General features: G+C 38.4%; 1 protein-coding gene across 5 annotated transcripts in view; it reads right to left on the reverse strand.

Moving 5' to 3' along the window:
• PTPRD (protein tyrosine phosphatase receptor type D) overlaps positions 1 to 16,189 on the reverse strand; it is a 418,376-nt gene that overhangs the window by 121,497 nt on the left and 280,690 nt on the right. For 3 of the 5 annotated variants that reach the window (XM_007468403.1, XM_007468405.1, XM_007468406.1), the window contains 2 exons: positions 11,565 to 11,725; positions 853 to 965 (listed from right to left, as the gene is read on the reverse strand). In XM_007468403.1, coding sequence (XP_007468465.1) covers positions 853 to 965; positions 11,565 to 11,725 — 274 coding nt within the window. Of the gene's footprint in view, positions 1 to 852; positions 966 to 5,913; positions 5,929 to 11,564; positions 11,726 to 16,189 lie in introns of all 5 variants that reach the window. The other 2 variants (XM_007468404.1, XM_007468402.1) reach the window with 2 other exon arrangements.

The raw sequence follows: 16,189 nt of genomic DNA on the forward strand, positions 1-16,189 counted from the left end.
AGCAGGAATAATATTTTTCCTCTATTGAAGCAGTTAATGTTCTTTAATTAAGAAACAGACATGTTTTTCTTATCCTCAGTCACTTAGTGTGTCTCCCCAGTAAGAAACCTAAATTGGTCAGTGAGATTTAGTTTCGGTAATATTTTAAAAGATACAGATTTTTCCCTCATTTTGTTTTTCTCCCTCCCTTCCCCTTTCTTTCAGAGTAAAACAGACACAAATGAATAGGGGAATCGAGAAAAAAATGTATTCTTTCCCAATGGGATGGATGAGGTAACATCCATCCATCCATCCATTCATTTGCTTTATAAGATGAGAAACTGAATTCTTTCCAGATAGATGTCATGGGAAATAATCAACTATGCTAAGCCCATAAAAATGGTAGATATTCTTTTATGTATTTATTTATTTTTTTGTGGTACGCGGGCCTCTCACCATTGTGGCCTCCCGTTGCGGAGCACAGGCTCCGGACGCGCAGGCCCAGCCGCTCCGCGGCACGTGGGATCCTCCCGGACCGGGGCACGAACCCGTGTCCCCTGCATCGGCAGGCGGACTCTCAACCACTGCGCCACCAGGGAAGCCCCCAGTAGATATTCTTAAGAGTACAGTTTTTCCAAAATTTGAAGGGAAATTTTTTTTTTCTTTGTTCCACCCCACTTCAGATTTACACAAAGAATGTAATTTCCTTTCAAGACATATGTTTTGGTGAGTCTCAATAATAGTAAAGTAAAAGAGGAGGACAAAGAATTGTTTGAAATAAAGTGATCTATTCACCTCTCAAGGCGTTATCAATGGGGCTATAAAACTTTCAGTAAACACTGTGTTATGGACAAGAGGAGTCATGCCTCTTACCTGGTGTTTGGAAATTAAGGCGCCTCAGTTCTACTGGGTCTGTTGGATGGTGTGAAGGGACCTCCTTACTGTTTGGTATGCTGCTCTTTCTAGAATCAGATTCTGCCCTCTTCCTATAGGGAGAGAATAAAAATTTAAGAGTAAGACAACCAAAAAAATGGAAATAGATTAAAAAAAAGCAGAGTTATGCCCCTCCTAACCCCCACCCCCCATTTTCAGGTTTAAAACTTTTTGACTTTGTGACTTTGTCAAGGTAATTTTTTTTTTTTTTTTTTTTTTGCAGTACGCGGGCCTCTCACTGTTATGGCTTCTCCCATCACGGAGCCCAGGCTCTGGACGTGCAGGCTCAGCGGCCATGGCTCACGGGCCCAGCCGCTCCGCGGCATGTGGGATTTTCCCGGACCGGGGTACGAACCCGTGTCCCCTGCATCGGTTCAGGTTACTTTTTTCTCTCCTAGCCTACAGTATTTCCTCAGGTCCGAAATTTTTAAGTGGATCATCTCAAAGTCGTCCTTTATCTCTGGATTTAAATAATTCAGTGATTCTGCCTTTAGGCTTAAGGAGGTGTTGGTGAGATAGGTTTGGAAACTTGTTTAGCTTTTCTCCCTCATCCACTAGTTCTATTTGTGAGGGATAGGATAGAGTAACCCTAGTAACCAATACTAAAATTGTGGTTACCATGGGAAAAAACTCATAGAAACTACTGGGCCTCAAGCTAAACAGCTAAATCTGCCCCCCTCCTTTTCCCTTTAGGATACATGACTGGTGGCTACCAAGTGGACATGCCCTGGATTTTCCCATAACCAGATAAATACAGTAAGTGCATTTCTAAGATTTCAAGTTAACCTAATACCTGGTAGGAGAATCAGGACTACACAAAACCAACATCCCTTTTCTCTTGTCAAATCCCAATGGAAAAACAGTATCGGCTGTTTATGGTGTCAAGCTAACTCTCTTTGCTTAAGGTGTCATAATGCAATTTTAATAAATGTCTATGCAAGAAATGTGAGGTTTTCTCGTAAGTTTTCTTTATCCTTTTTTTTTTTTTGGCCCCCCAAACAAATAATCACAGAGTAGTAGCTAGCTATTTTCTTTAAGGTTGAATTAGATTAAAAACTCACGTAACTAATGGAGAACTTTTCAAACAGCGCTTTATTCCAAATACAGATTCCGGCAATCTCCAGGCCGGAGGCATAATCCTAGCATCTCACCCCTGCTCAGAGCAAAGGCATTCTTATTTGGAGAAAGGGTGCAGCAGTATTTAGGAACTCTCCCTTTCTCTTTTTGATATGACGGTGGTACAGCTCCTTAGTGTTGCTGTGGCAGTGGGCTCTCATTCAGTGAGTGCCACCCAGGTCGTTCCACGGTTAGCCAGAGGGCTCCTGTTAAATAGCCTTTCTTTCCATCTCTGCTCATCGGTATAGAATAAAACCAACCAGGGGATGAAGGGAAGATTGATGTGAAGGGAAAGCACACTTGATTTGCTCAAGTGCAATGCCTTCAGCAAAACATCCTCGGTGGAATGAATTTTTTGGGGTGAGTCCTGTTAGACACCTTGCTCTCTCAGAACCTTGGATTAACCTGTCTCAGGCTTCTCTGTTTCCACCTAAAAGTGTCAGGTATAGCCTTAGGACAGAGCATACTGCCAAGCCCTACTACCAATCGGAGGAAAGCAGTGAGTTGGAGGCATGCCAAAGGTACTGGCAGCTCCAGTTTTATGGAGTGGAAAATGAGAAGGAAAGGAAGAGAAGAGATGGAGAACTGGTCTGAGAGATATGAGAAGGAAGAGAAAAAGGGTCTAGGAAGACAATGGGAAAGAAGGATATGATGACCACTTTCACAATAGAAAATGTCACCGTGTTTATGCTGTGGGTATGTGCCTCACAATACAGAGAGACATTTTACTCTCGAAGATGCAGAATCTAAATGGGTTAATGAAACACCACCGAGTGTGGCCAATCAATCGCACGTGTAACAAACATATGGTTGGTCTTCTCCAAGTAATCCCAGTGGCCCTTTTCAGGTTTTGGTCTTTTCACACAATTTGGCACAAGGCTTTATTGATGTGCCAGATCCAATGACTGAAAACTGGATTTTTATCCCTTTTCAAAATGGCTCTGCAGTCTTTCTTGCAGGATTACGGAAACCACAAGAAGAAATATCTGGGCAAGGAGACCCTCACTCTTGCAGATATTGTGGGACACCCTCCTTATCTTCCTTTGCGCTGAGGCCCGGCTGAGTGATGTGAGACACGGGGAAAGAAAAGAATACTCTCTAAAGACATTTACTCGGTTTCTCTGGCGCCAGGAAAGTTGAAAATGCCATCTTGTTGCCCGATGAGTCTCGGAAAGCCAAGAGCATGGGGACTGAAGTTACAATTCATAATTGTAATAAATGGGAGGGGTGTCCTGACATTTAATAACTAACATCTCCCTCACCTAATCTGTCCAAGTAAGATAACCTCCAAGAAATCAGACTCCAGAAGTCCTAGCCAGCTAGGAAAATCAGCTGTTTAAATTTTATTTTGCTTCATTTAGTTTTGATGATCACAACATGGGTAATTCCGGCTGCCCACACTCTTTAATAGCATTATTTTTAAACAGAAATGTGTTAAAATGTTTGTTTTCTAACAAAGAATTTCTAAGGAAGATTTGCAAGATGAAGAGTTTGGTCATCATCAGTAACAGTGGTCATTTTTAAAAACTGAATTTACTGTTGCAAGGTATTAAATGGCGTATAATGATCTAAATCAGTCCCAACGGGAACGTAAGGAATAACTTTTTTTTTTTTTTTTCTGGTAAGTTTTCAGAGGTCTCATTATTCTCATTTTCGTCTACTGATAGAAAAAAGCAACAAATAGTGACCTGAACCAGATTCTGAATTTTGCCTCGCTGTTTTCTTTTTTCTATTAGGATTATAAAGCCCTAGGTTAAGTTTATTTCTCACAGTGAGAAGTATCTACCACGTGCAGGGGTTATTTGGGTGAAAAGGAAATAGAAGATCCCATGACATTTCAGATATGGCAGAAACTGCTAATACCATAAAAATATGTGGTTTTTTGGGGGTTGTGAATACTGTACAACAAAAATGCTGCTCTGTGGTCTAAGCGGGGTTTTATTTTCACTTATTCTCACCTGGTTCTTATCTACAGGTAAAGTGGGGAGCAAAAACAAAAGGATGATCTTGTGGCAGATGCTATATATCTATTTACTTGGAACAAAGATATTCAGATATACGAGTACAGGCTTTTGGAAGAAATATATTTATTTGAATATTCATAGAGATTTCGAAGAAATCAATTCGGACACTTAACGATTCTGACATCATTAAGAATGGAAGCCCAACTCTACGACTATTGGTGTGAATCTCCTTGGGTAAGTCAACTACAAACCTTCTTAATTTCTTCACTTATAAAATAGAGGAGTGTTAAAAGACGATATCTAAATTGTGGCCCATTTCTCTCATTTTAATAGAACAAGAAGGTAGTGATGAAATTGTGAAATGAGGACAGTGTTATAATGAGAAGGTGGATCTTTGAGTGTATTAACTAGATTCAAAGTGTTTTGACTTTGGGCCAGAAAAACTATTTTGCATGTCTTTTCTGCTGGATTAATGGCAAGCACACCTTCTCAGAGGTAGTCTGAATTTCCTGCCAGTGAAAGTGTAATGCAGCTTGCTGACCAGCGTTAAGTGATTTTAGGGACAATAATACAGGAGTAATTCTCAAACTTCAGTGTGCATCAGAGTCGCCTACGAGGGCTTGTTAAACGGCAGGCTGCTGGACCAACTCCCAGAGTTTCTGATTCAGTAGTTCTGGGATTTGGGGGAGCCAAGAATTTGTGTCTCTACCAAGTTCCTAGGTGACGCTGATGCCAGTGCTGCTTGTCCAGGGGCCACTCCCAGAGAACCCCTGTAATATAACATTGGGAGGGAGGTGGGTTAGAGGAGCATTGAGATCCTTTTCTTAGTTTAATCAGGAATTCGTATATAGACATCTAGGTATGTGTTAGAAAGCTGCAAGGTTAGCTTCGACTGATCAACAAATAGGCAGTATAGGGATTATTATTGTTATTATTGCTATTATTAGTCAAGGCTGGAAGACAGGGAAAATAATTTGGAATTAAATATAAGTTTTCACTAAGGCACTGACATCAACATTAGCAGGGTGTGAGAATGCTAGTATTCCTGTACACAGTGTCTTGAGATCAAACTTTCAGTAAAAACAAAACAAAAGAAAAATGGCTTACATTAACACATACAGATGCTCATTTAACCCTGACTACAAACAAAACTCAGACTGGTTTTAGTATCTTCTAAATTTGGCTTTAAATACTCTATTGTCTTCATATATAGACAAACTATTTCCCCCCGAATCATTTTAATATCAAAATTATTTTACATATCTAGGCTTCGTCCATCTTCCCCTTGCCAGTTTCATCTTTTATAGCCAACCTCCACCCTCGCCCCCTCAATACCTCCAAAGTCTACCCGTATCTTTTTTTTTTTTTTTTTTTTTTTTAATAAAAACGATGCCTGCTCATTCTAAGGAATTCAAACATGGCAGAAAATTCAAAGATGCAAATTGGAAAAGAAGATCACCCCAGACTGCCCCCAGAAAGAGCTACTATTAATCCTGGGTGACCACCCAAGACATTCAGCTAGGTACTATATACTGGCAAAAAGTTTTAAAAGATGCTTTTAGTAAAAAGTATCTCTAAAAACTGTTCTCAATAGGTAATACACTGTCAAAATGTATAAGGTACAAATGGGCATACACTGAAAGCCACGGAAGTGATAGTGCTGTCAGTTTCTCGTCCATCCTTCCAGAGATACTATACAAAGAGTCATGCATATGTTAAATATTAAATTTATTTTAATTTTATAGAAGAAAACAACTGAAAAGAAACCAATGGAATTGCTGTACTTCAAATAAATGTCTCTTGTTTCTTTACCACACAAGAGGTATTTCTCAAAATATCCCTGTGCAGAAGGGGAGCAGGTGAATTTTTTTTTTTTTTTTTTTGTACTGAGCATGAAAGGGGTTTGTTCTCTATTCCTCACCTGTCAGGTTTACTGCTCCATTTTAATGCAGCAAAGAAAGAAAAAGAAAGGCTAAATGTTAGTTGGCCAATGGTAACAAGAGTAACCATGACAACCAAGATTTAACAGTGCTCAGAATCAGGGATATATAACACATTAGAAAATGATAGCATATCAAAATATTTAAAGGCCTCTAGACATGAAGCAAATGGAAGACGTGAGCGTACACGGCTAAGCAAAACATTTGTGTGTGTTAGTGTCAGACTCGCTTTTATTCATCAATCTACAAAACACTGCCACAATTAATTATATCGCAGGAAGTGTTAGATGGTAGAGATATAATTTGACTTTTACAAAACACGCCATGAGACAACTGCTAATGTACTTAATGGGAATATAACCTCATTCCATATAAGAAATTTAGTTCATTCAAGAATCTTCAGTTAAGAGATAAGAGTATTCCTTTAATGATTTAAAACACCTGCAAATTGCATTGACCTGCACAGAAATCTGCACAATTGCATAATACACCACAAGATTACAAAAGTGGCAGAAATGATTTCTTCAAACACCTTTTGACAAGTAAGGTGATCGTAAGTCTTTTTCTTCTAGTAAAAGATTAAATACATTTTCAGTCTTGGAAAATATAATATTCATCATTATAGATCTACATAGCATGACCCATTTATATAGCTGTGCTAATCCAGAAAAGTATTTTATTACCAGCCACTGACATGACAGATATTTTCCTAGTCACAGAGGCGCTGCTGTCTGTGAACACTTGCAGCTCATTCTCATAGACACTTTCACCTGTGATAATATGTGTATTGCTTCACCATGTTCTTTGGGCAGAGAGTATAACCTTCACCTGAAGAGAATTCATCTAAACGGTCTTCATGTTGAGGCAAATTGCAAAGTGTTTAGGGAGGTCTCAAGTGCAAAAAATAAAGGTGCCAGGTCCACTTCAATGCGAATGAAATAATACACACCATATTGCTGGAGTATCTGGCTTTAAGGCAATCCAGTCCATTTCTTTTCAAAAATACCAAGTCCACATTTAAAGTGTACAAACACACACATACAAGGTGAATAATGAAAATTATATCAAACATACAGGTTCTTCTTTTTAAAGTAATTTAGCTGGTTGCACCAGGCTTTTAAAAATTCCTACAGATATTCTCAGCTTGCTTAGTTTTAATCAGTGAGGTCATCAGTGAATGAGTTGTAGGAAAATCTGTTCCTCTGAGAGGAAGAGAAATACCTAGTGAATTGCCAGTTCTGTATATGAAAAGGCTGTTGAATATTAGGAAGAACCAGTGCATAGCGTGCGCTTCACTCCCTCTGTCACAGCAACGTCCGCCTTACTGCACACATGGGTAACATAGCTGGTACCAATATCTAAGTTTGAAATCTTTTGGAAGTGGTGTATTTAAATTACAGGCTGAGGGTTTTGTTACAGCTCTTGCCAGTCAAGATGAACGTGATAATCAGTGATGGAGTAAACAAGAGGAGGGAACTGAGTGTACCACTGTTTGACTTGTGTAAATTTGATTATTCAGTAGCCCCCTGTGCCATGCACTCTACCGGGCACAAGGAATACAATGAGGAATAAGACAGAGCCCTTGACCTACAGTTTAGTAGGGGTAGAAAGCCAAGAAAATGGGCAATGGCCGTGATGGGGTAGGTTCTATAATACAGAGAAATAGGAAGTGCTCTAAGAGCATACAGCAGGGGACCCTAAGGCAGCCTGAGCTGGTACAGCACAGAGGACAGGAGGAGGACAGTCACTCAGAAAGGCTTTCATTTAGTACGTGGATCTTAGCTTATTTCTAAAAGGTGAGTTAGGTTTTGCCAGGTCAGGAGGAGTGGTCGTGGAGTGAGAGGAAAGGCTTTCCAGGCTTAGGGAAGGCGTTGCCCAGAGCCGGGGGCAGTGCATGGCAGCCTGTTTCTTCGTAGCATCTCAGAATAGTCTGGACTGCATTTCTTTCTTTGATAACACCTTGGAAATATACGTAGGGTTGATACAAAAAGAAGATTTAAAGAGGTAGAGCCCACAGGGAGCCAATGTTGGGTCTGGGAAAAGGTGAAAAAGCTGAAGCCTATATTTTAGCCACATCTACCTCATGGTCTTCACACATAAACAAAACATCTTGGGGTGGGGATGGAAATTATTTACTCTCTACAGTGTCCACTCACATTAGACTATTACTAGTCAAGAAGGTGAATTTGGTCTAGACCATGCCTTAAGCGCTTTCCAACCTCCTAATCCTTTTTTTTTTTTTTTTTTTTTTTCCTTCCATACTACACGGTAAATACTTCTCATCCATCTTGAAATGCTTTTCATAGAGTCAGTCAGGTTAACGTTTTATTTTAAGAATATTTTCTCCAGGAATAATTCCTGGACAGTTTTAGAACTAACGACTGAAAAGCCTTACATGTGCAGCAGATGTGCAGGGTAGATGAACATCAAAGAGCATTCAGTTGCTTTATGGATTCTTTTTTCTTTGTAGGGGAGGATAGATGAAGGGCCCCATGGAGTCATTTAGAAAACTTACACATGCACTGGAGGCAGAAATAATATAGTATTAATTCTGTTACTTGGTTTTTTTTAGGTTCTCAGATTAAAAAAGGTCAATTATCTAATCTACATACTTACTTATTTTCTAAAAGTGAAGAAACCGAGGCCAGGAGTGGTAGCATGACTTTCTTCTACCCCATATAGCCAGCTAGTCACAGAGCTGGGACTTGAACTCAGGTTTCCTGCTTCCTAGTTTAGTATTTTTCTAAACTTTGCTACCTCTTCTCTCTGCAGTTTAAATTGTTAAATCATTGTATGTATCACATATAGAGTACCGGATTTCCAAAAATTCCTAGTGCAAGGAAATTAACACTAAAGACCTACCAAACACGTTTCACTATTCTGATGGCCCTTTAGGCCCTTACAAAGGCTCCGTGACATGTTTTGTCATTGATTATCAATATATTATAGTTTTCAAATGATTAAATTTAAAACAAAGTCAAATGAAGAGAATGTGAAATGAAAGTGTGCTCTTCCATATTAACATAATTAATAGGGATAAGTCTCAAAGATGTATTTGTTCATATGGACGAACCATCCACAGCTACAGACCTATTCCTAACACAAGTAGTCTTGTAAACAGGTGTGTATTACCAACAGGATATATGTGAGTCACCAATATTTTATACTCATTCCCTACTCAAAGTATTATTTGCACACAGGAAGTGAAATACTTTAAAAATAATAATGCTGATGATAATACATTCTGAGTCATTACCAGTGACCTACGTATAAACTGAAAGGCACCTAAAAAGAGGGATATAGTGTGTTTGTTTGTTATATAATTTTCTTTGCTCAGAATCCAAGCGATTAAAGACACTATTCATTGCCTACAGAAGATTTCCTCTTGAACTGTTTCATGATAATCAGGAAGGACATTGTTGCGTCTACTTGAATTTCAAGTCAGGAATGTTCTTTACTGCTGAAGCAAGCATTTCTATTTCAGAAATGCTTCATGGGCTTTCAGATGGTTAGCTAAATATACTTAGCATTCGAGGATGTGTGCATTTCCCAACAATTGCATTAGACGATGCTTACATATGCACACACTGAAATGCAACTTCAACAGTCATAAAAATCTTTAAATACGATGCCTCTTTTTGCAGGATTAGGAAAAATTATAACTGAGTTTATTTTTTTCAAGCACGTGTGGATAAAGAAAACTTTAAAAGGATTTCTAGCGGGTTGGCCAAAAAGTTCGCTCGGGGTTTTCCAGATGAAAGCCCCGAGCGAACTTTTTGGCCAACGCACGCACGACTTAATGATAGCCGGATAGATTCACCACTTAAAACAAGGTAAGCATCTTGTTCATTTTGAGTAATCACACAATGTCACGTGATAGCATCTAGAAATGCAACTGTCAGCAACCAGTTGTTCTCTGGTCTGACTCCCACAGCAGGATGTTACCGCTAATAAATGTTTCACAGAAAACAATTTGAATTCTACTTTTACTTCTTTTTTCTTCTTGTATTCTCTTCTGGTAATAAGTGTGGTACCTGAACAGCAAAGCTGTTGCGTACCTGAACAGCAAAGCTGTTGCTTGGACTCGGACTCACATAGGATCTCCTACTGTTCTGGAGTATGTGGGGACCTCGCACTTCCTGCCCTCTAGCTCTTACATAAGAGAGAAGGGATCAAATACAACAGCACACTGATAAGATACAGACTGGGATGGGAAGATTGAAACCATCAACTAAGATGTTTGGGCCTGTCAAGCACTTGCTTTTTCAGCTATTATTTTATGGAGTGGACAGTTTGAGTGATGGCGGTGATCGGGAAGAATAATGATGGATTTTTTTTTGTTTCTTTCTCTAATTCTAGAAGAGGATAGGCGATTCAATGGGCTATGGTACGAACTTCTTTAACTAACTTGTCCTTTTTTTCTCAACTCTGGAATAGAATGGAATACAGCCTCATAAGAGAGAGTTTCTCAAGGGAGAAGTGTCTGTCTTGAAAAGTATTTTTTTCAGTCAAAAGAAGAGCTTATGAAGAAAGAGCTATTCCAAGAACGTAAGAACAAAGGAATGCAGGTAGGAATAATTAATGTAAACCCAATGAAGGGAGATATACGGGTAGGAAAAAGAGATAATGAAAATAAGATAGCTTGTCAGATTAAACATGTGAGCAAGCATCAAAATGAAGACATTCTCATCTAATTTTGAAGGTCAACTCTTGCAGTAGAAGGAAGAGAGTAACTTCACAGTGGCATTCCGACAGATGACACACTACAAAGGAAACAGATTCAAGGTTCATGAAAATAAAATTTGGAATGGAGGAAAAGAAAAATTGATATAAAGAGAGAGAGAGAGGATTCAGAATTTAGTCATTCTACATGTTTAAGAGAGTAGATGTTAATGGTTAAAATTTTGTACATTTTGATATTATATTTTTTAGGTCAGAAAGGATTAAGGGGAAGAATTACTCACGTCCTCTATCCAACTGCTTAAGCAGTGACCTAGGGGAAGAAATCTTGCTTATGTGTAATGGAGGCAGAAATGGGATTGACAAGAGTGGATCAGAAAGCATGGGTAAATGTGGGTTATTTGCATCCCACCTGTGGTCAGACACTAAATCGTATTGTTACGTGGGGGTATCAAGACTAAGGTTATATTTTTTCTAAAGGAAAATGGTACCTTGCATTTACGGGAAAGGGAGAAAGTTCATCCTCTTCCTATCTTTTCTTCCTTTGCTCTTCAATTTTTAGCCACTTTTGCTAACTTTTGAAAATAGCCACGGGGGTGGGGGAAGGGTGGGGAATCTCAGCCAACAAGCAACTTAGACTTATGAAAATGGACGCAAATGTGCCAACTTGAGCTAAAACAATCCAGTGTGAGCTTCCTCGGGATTATCTGCTTCTGAATGTAGTAACATCTCAGCTGTCATGCAAAGCGCTCATTCTGCATAAGTAAGTAAGTAAGAGTCTACACCACACGGTGAGTGAGATTTTAAATAGCTGAGTCTTTACATTTTGTTCTAACGCTAATGGACACCTTTTTGTCCAGTGATTATTGGAAGTATTTCTACTAAGCTCAACCACACAATGACCCTAGAAGGATAATAAAGTCTTTGCAATAGAAATATGGGGCAAACCTACCTTTTATAAAGAAGAATAGCTATGACAATGCAGATGATAAAGACCACTGCAAGGACAGGACCCACAACCCAGATCAAGCCTTCTTCTTCGTCTGTGATTGGCTGTGGATCCAAATCCATTGACACAACAGGATCAGAGTAAGGGCTGGTTGCATACATCTTCTGAGGAGAAACAGAATCCATGTTAGTTAGTTATAAAATAATGCCTTTCTAGAAAGTATCTTGAGCATTAGAACATCGTGGATTTGATAATAAGTAAGTGTGTAAAATAAAAAAGGAGGGGAGAGAAAGGAAGAAAAAAGAGGTTTTGTAATTGAAATTTCCTTTAAAGTATTTTACAATAAAATCATTTTTGATGGTATAAATTACTCCATAGATACTTTTTCACTGGGATCTATATGTGGCATATTAAATGATTAAGCAGTCACAAAATGTTCAGTGAGCATTTACATGGTGCCAATGTGTTACATGCGATGCGAAAAATACAAAATATTATAGTTCCAGCCATTAAGATATCATCACTTACTCAGCTGAGACCAAATTACAAGAAAGTAAACATTTATACAGCAAAATATCAGTATTGCATTAAATTATGTAAGTAGTCCTACGTACTGCACCTTAGTAAGACAATGAAGGCCACAATCTACAACTGCAAAAGTCCAGTGTTCAAATTATATATAGCTGCAACACGCATGAAAGTGATAATAATATGGCTTTTTAGAAGATAACATTTTGAGAACTTACTTAAAAGGATTTAGCAAATCTATCTATTTAATTTTATTACAGTACTGCTCAGAGGTTGGTATAACAGAAAAGGAAAACCTTAAATACACTGTTTGTTTGTGGGAATGTAAATTGGTACAGCCATTATAGAACACAGTATGTTGGTTCCTCCAAACATTAGAAATAAAAGTACCATATGACAAATCCCACTCCTGGGTATATAGCCAAAGGAAAGGAAATCACCGTCTCAAAGAGATACCTGCATACCTGTGTCCTCTGCAGTATATTTACAATATCTAACAAACAAACACATGGAAGCAACATAAGTTTCTTTTTATGGATGAATGGATAAATGTGGTCATCTATATACACAGATACATACACACACAGTGGAACATGATTCAGCCATTAAAAAGGAGGAAAAAGAGGAGAAAATCCTGCCATCCGCGATGACACGGATGAATCTGGAGGGCTTTATGCTAAGTGACATAAGCCAGACAGAGAGAGACATATATTGTATGGTTACAAGAAGAATGAGTTCTGAAAATCTGAAGTGCAGCAAGGTGACTATAGTGAGTGACACACAACGGTATACCTGAAAGTTTCTGAGAGTAGATCTTAAACATTCTCACCATACACATGAAACAGTTAATTTTCTTGATCTTGGTAATCATCACATTGTGCATTTTAAATATGTGCCACTATATTTGGCAATTATTCCTCAATAAAGTTGCAAAGATATATATATATATATATATATATATATATGGAAAGTCACTTGATGAAGGGACTGCATATGCATGAATTGTTTCTGTAATATCTTGTTTTGTTCTGTCCTATTTTAGACTCTCTCAGAAAAATATTCTCGTGACTCTGCCTCTCTTTAAAATACTATTTGTCCCACTAGAGACCAGTCCACATTCACGAGCTGCCCCACATGTCTTTTAAGAATAAACAAACAAACAGCTCACAGCTCAATAACAAAAAAAAAACAAACAACCCAATTAAAAACTGGGCAGAAGACCTAAATAGACATTTTTCCAAAGAAGACATACAGATGGCTAAAAGGCACACGAAAAGATGCTCAACATCACTGATTATTAGAGATGCAAATGAAAACTACACAATGAGGTGTCACCACACACGGGTCCGAATGGCCATCTTCAAAAAGTCTACAAATGCTGGGGAGGGTGTGGAGAAAAGGGAACACTCTTGCACTGTTGGTGGGAATGTAAATTGATACAGCCACTATGGAGAACAGTATGGAGGTTCCTTCAAAAACTAAAAACAGAACTACCATATGACCCAGCAATCCCACTACTGGGCATATACCCTGAGAAAACCGTAATTCAAAAGGACACGTGCACATGTGGATGATCCTCAGGCCCATCCACCCCCTGTCCAGTCTCACACAACCACATTTCTCATTACCTCATTCATGTTCCCCCAAACTGTATCAAGAATTTCTTCCTTCCTCTAACAGTCTCCACTGCTGCTAGAGTTAGTTATCCTAAACTGCATCTGTAAAACCTTCAGGAGGCTCTCTAGGGATTCCTAAATAAAAGCAAGACATCTTAGCACGATTCTTAAGGGCCTCCACAATTTTGTTTGAAACTTTCTTACCACATATAACATGTTCCATCACAATAGACTTCTTGCTGCTGCTACCAAAATGCTCTATTCTCTCTCTTTACTTTAACCCTCTCACAAGTTCCACGACATTTAGCTCCCGCAATCCGACTCCAAGGCCTCACTTAAATTTTGCCTCCATTGAAGCTGCCTCTCCTTAACTGGAAATAATCGGTCATTTCACAAAATGTAGGTAAAAGTCATTTTTAACAATTTGAAGTTATTTTTCTTAATGGTAGTGGCCAGACTCTATTTTGGTTTTTCATTTGTGTACATGCCTTATCTTCTTTAATGAAACTATAAACTCCTTGAAGGTAAAGATTTATATATGGTTTGTGTTTGTATGCTTAAAGCAGCAAGTACAGAACTTTGCATTTAGTGGGTTCCCAGAAAATCTCTGTTGAATAAAATAAAATGCTCATTTTTTCCAAATGGCTGACATTATTAAAGCATGAGCGAGTATACTCATTTTTCCACTATCGGTAAATATATTTAATTATTTTCAGTCTGCATTTTTTAACAATTAGCGCATATATTCTGAATTTAAGTAGGACAAACTCAGCAGTCAATCTGGAGAACACATGCCCACCAAATGCTTGTATGCTATTCTCCTTTTCCATTTTCCTCACTATGTCCAGGAAGGAGATTGACCAGACTTTCGGATTTTCTAATGCATCTAAAGAATACAAAAACTCAATATGTTTCTAACCTTCTTAGGGGCTGATTTAAAAAAAAAAACAAAAAAGATACGTACAGTGTAAGGATTTACACAAAAGGGCTTAGCAAATACACTCTATGTGCAAGAAACATGATTCTTTTATACAATTAATTGTTTGTTTTGGTTTAAATTTTCCCCTTTCCATTTTGTAGGTCACACTCAAATTCTTTGGGAGACTTAAGTAAGCAAAACTCTTTGATTTGAAATTCTTTACCAAGAGCCTTTGAGATAATAATCTTGGTTAGCCAAGATGGAAATCTAAGCAGAGGTTTTTCCCAAAGTACATAGATTTCCAACCCAAATCAGGAAACAGAGACATGTGAAAATGAAAAGAAAACAAAACGGTAAAATGATATCAGCCTTATGAAAAGTAGAATTTGTTCAGTATGTGGGAGTAATGGAAAAGATTAAACATTTGGTCATTCTAAACCAGTCCTTTGATGTTCTTAATGAGGCAGTTAATTGGGGAAAAGCTCATGTCTTTGGGGGGGAAGGGGGATATTTTCTGTATGCAAATTATCATCCCAACCTCGGAGTGGTTAGCCACTTTAACAATCACTCATGAAAATTTGAGGTTTACAGAAGACTGTATCACTATGAGCATTATACTAGCTGGGTACAAGTCTATAAATGCTGGCATGAACACACATAGGAAACATAAAGGAAATACTGTTAGCTTTGAGAGCGATGTTGAAAAAGATGATGGAGAAAAGGGGCAATTTAGACAATACATATTTGGGAAGAAATCCTAATTATATAATTAATGGAACAGTGAGATGACATACTAAGGGAGGAGGTAAACTATTCATCAATGGTGATACAGTTCAACACTAGTTGAACACTAGTTCAACACTAGTTGAAATGTCTGTTAGAAACCAGAGTCTCTGACAGTGCATGATCTGATGAGATTCCTTTTTCGCTGGATTCTCTGATCTATCTCAGCGCTCTGAACGTGCTTTCAGAAACGTCCTAGAGCTATTTAAAGAAAATTTCTTTCAAATATCTACAAGTCATTAAAAAAAAAAAAAAGGATAAGATGGTTCCAACATTCCATTCCCTTGATGTTCTGCCTTAAAACCTTCAACTAGGAAGAGAAAGCATATCCGTGCATTACAATTCCAGGAAGCCCATCACTTTGTTTTCAAATGACATCCTGTGCACACACACACAAAAAACCAGGCAGAAAGGCTGCCTTTGTGTTTTGATTTTCCACGAGGGAATTCCTTCAGTCATTTGAAGAGAAGCCCCACTGTACATGCTAACACCTGATGTGGAGAAATCTTTGCTATATCTCAGACTTCCTATACCGGGGAAGGGACTGGCTCTAGCTAGTTGCCACACCTGTCAGTTTTAAGCCCCATGAGAAAGGTATAGTTTTGAATATGTATATTAAATGTTAATGTGAACTGCCACTTCAAAATCTACCTCCCTCCCATCTACAATTTCTCGCCCTCTCTCTCTCTCTCTCTCTCTCTCTCTCTCTCTCTCTCTCTGTTTTTAACATTCAAAGCAACTGATGCGCAAAATGACATAAGAGCAAGATGAATTACATAAAA

Source organism: Lipotes vexillifer, unplaced genomic scaffold (genome assembly GCF_000442215.2).
Source record: "Lipotes vexillifer unplaced genomic scaffold, Lipotes_vexillifer_v1.1 scaffold45, whole genome shotgun sequence".
Lineage (NCBI taxonomy): Eukaryota > Metazoa > Chordata > Mammalia > Artiodactyla > Lipotidae > Lipotes > Lipotes vexillifer.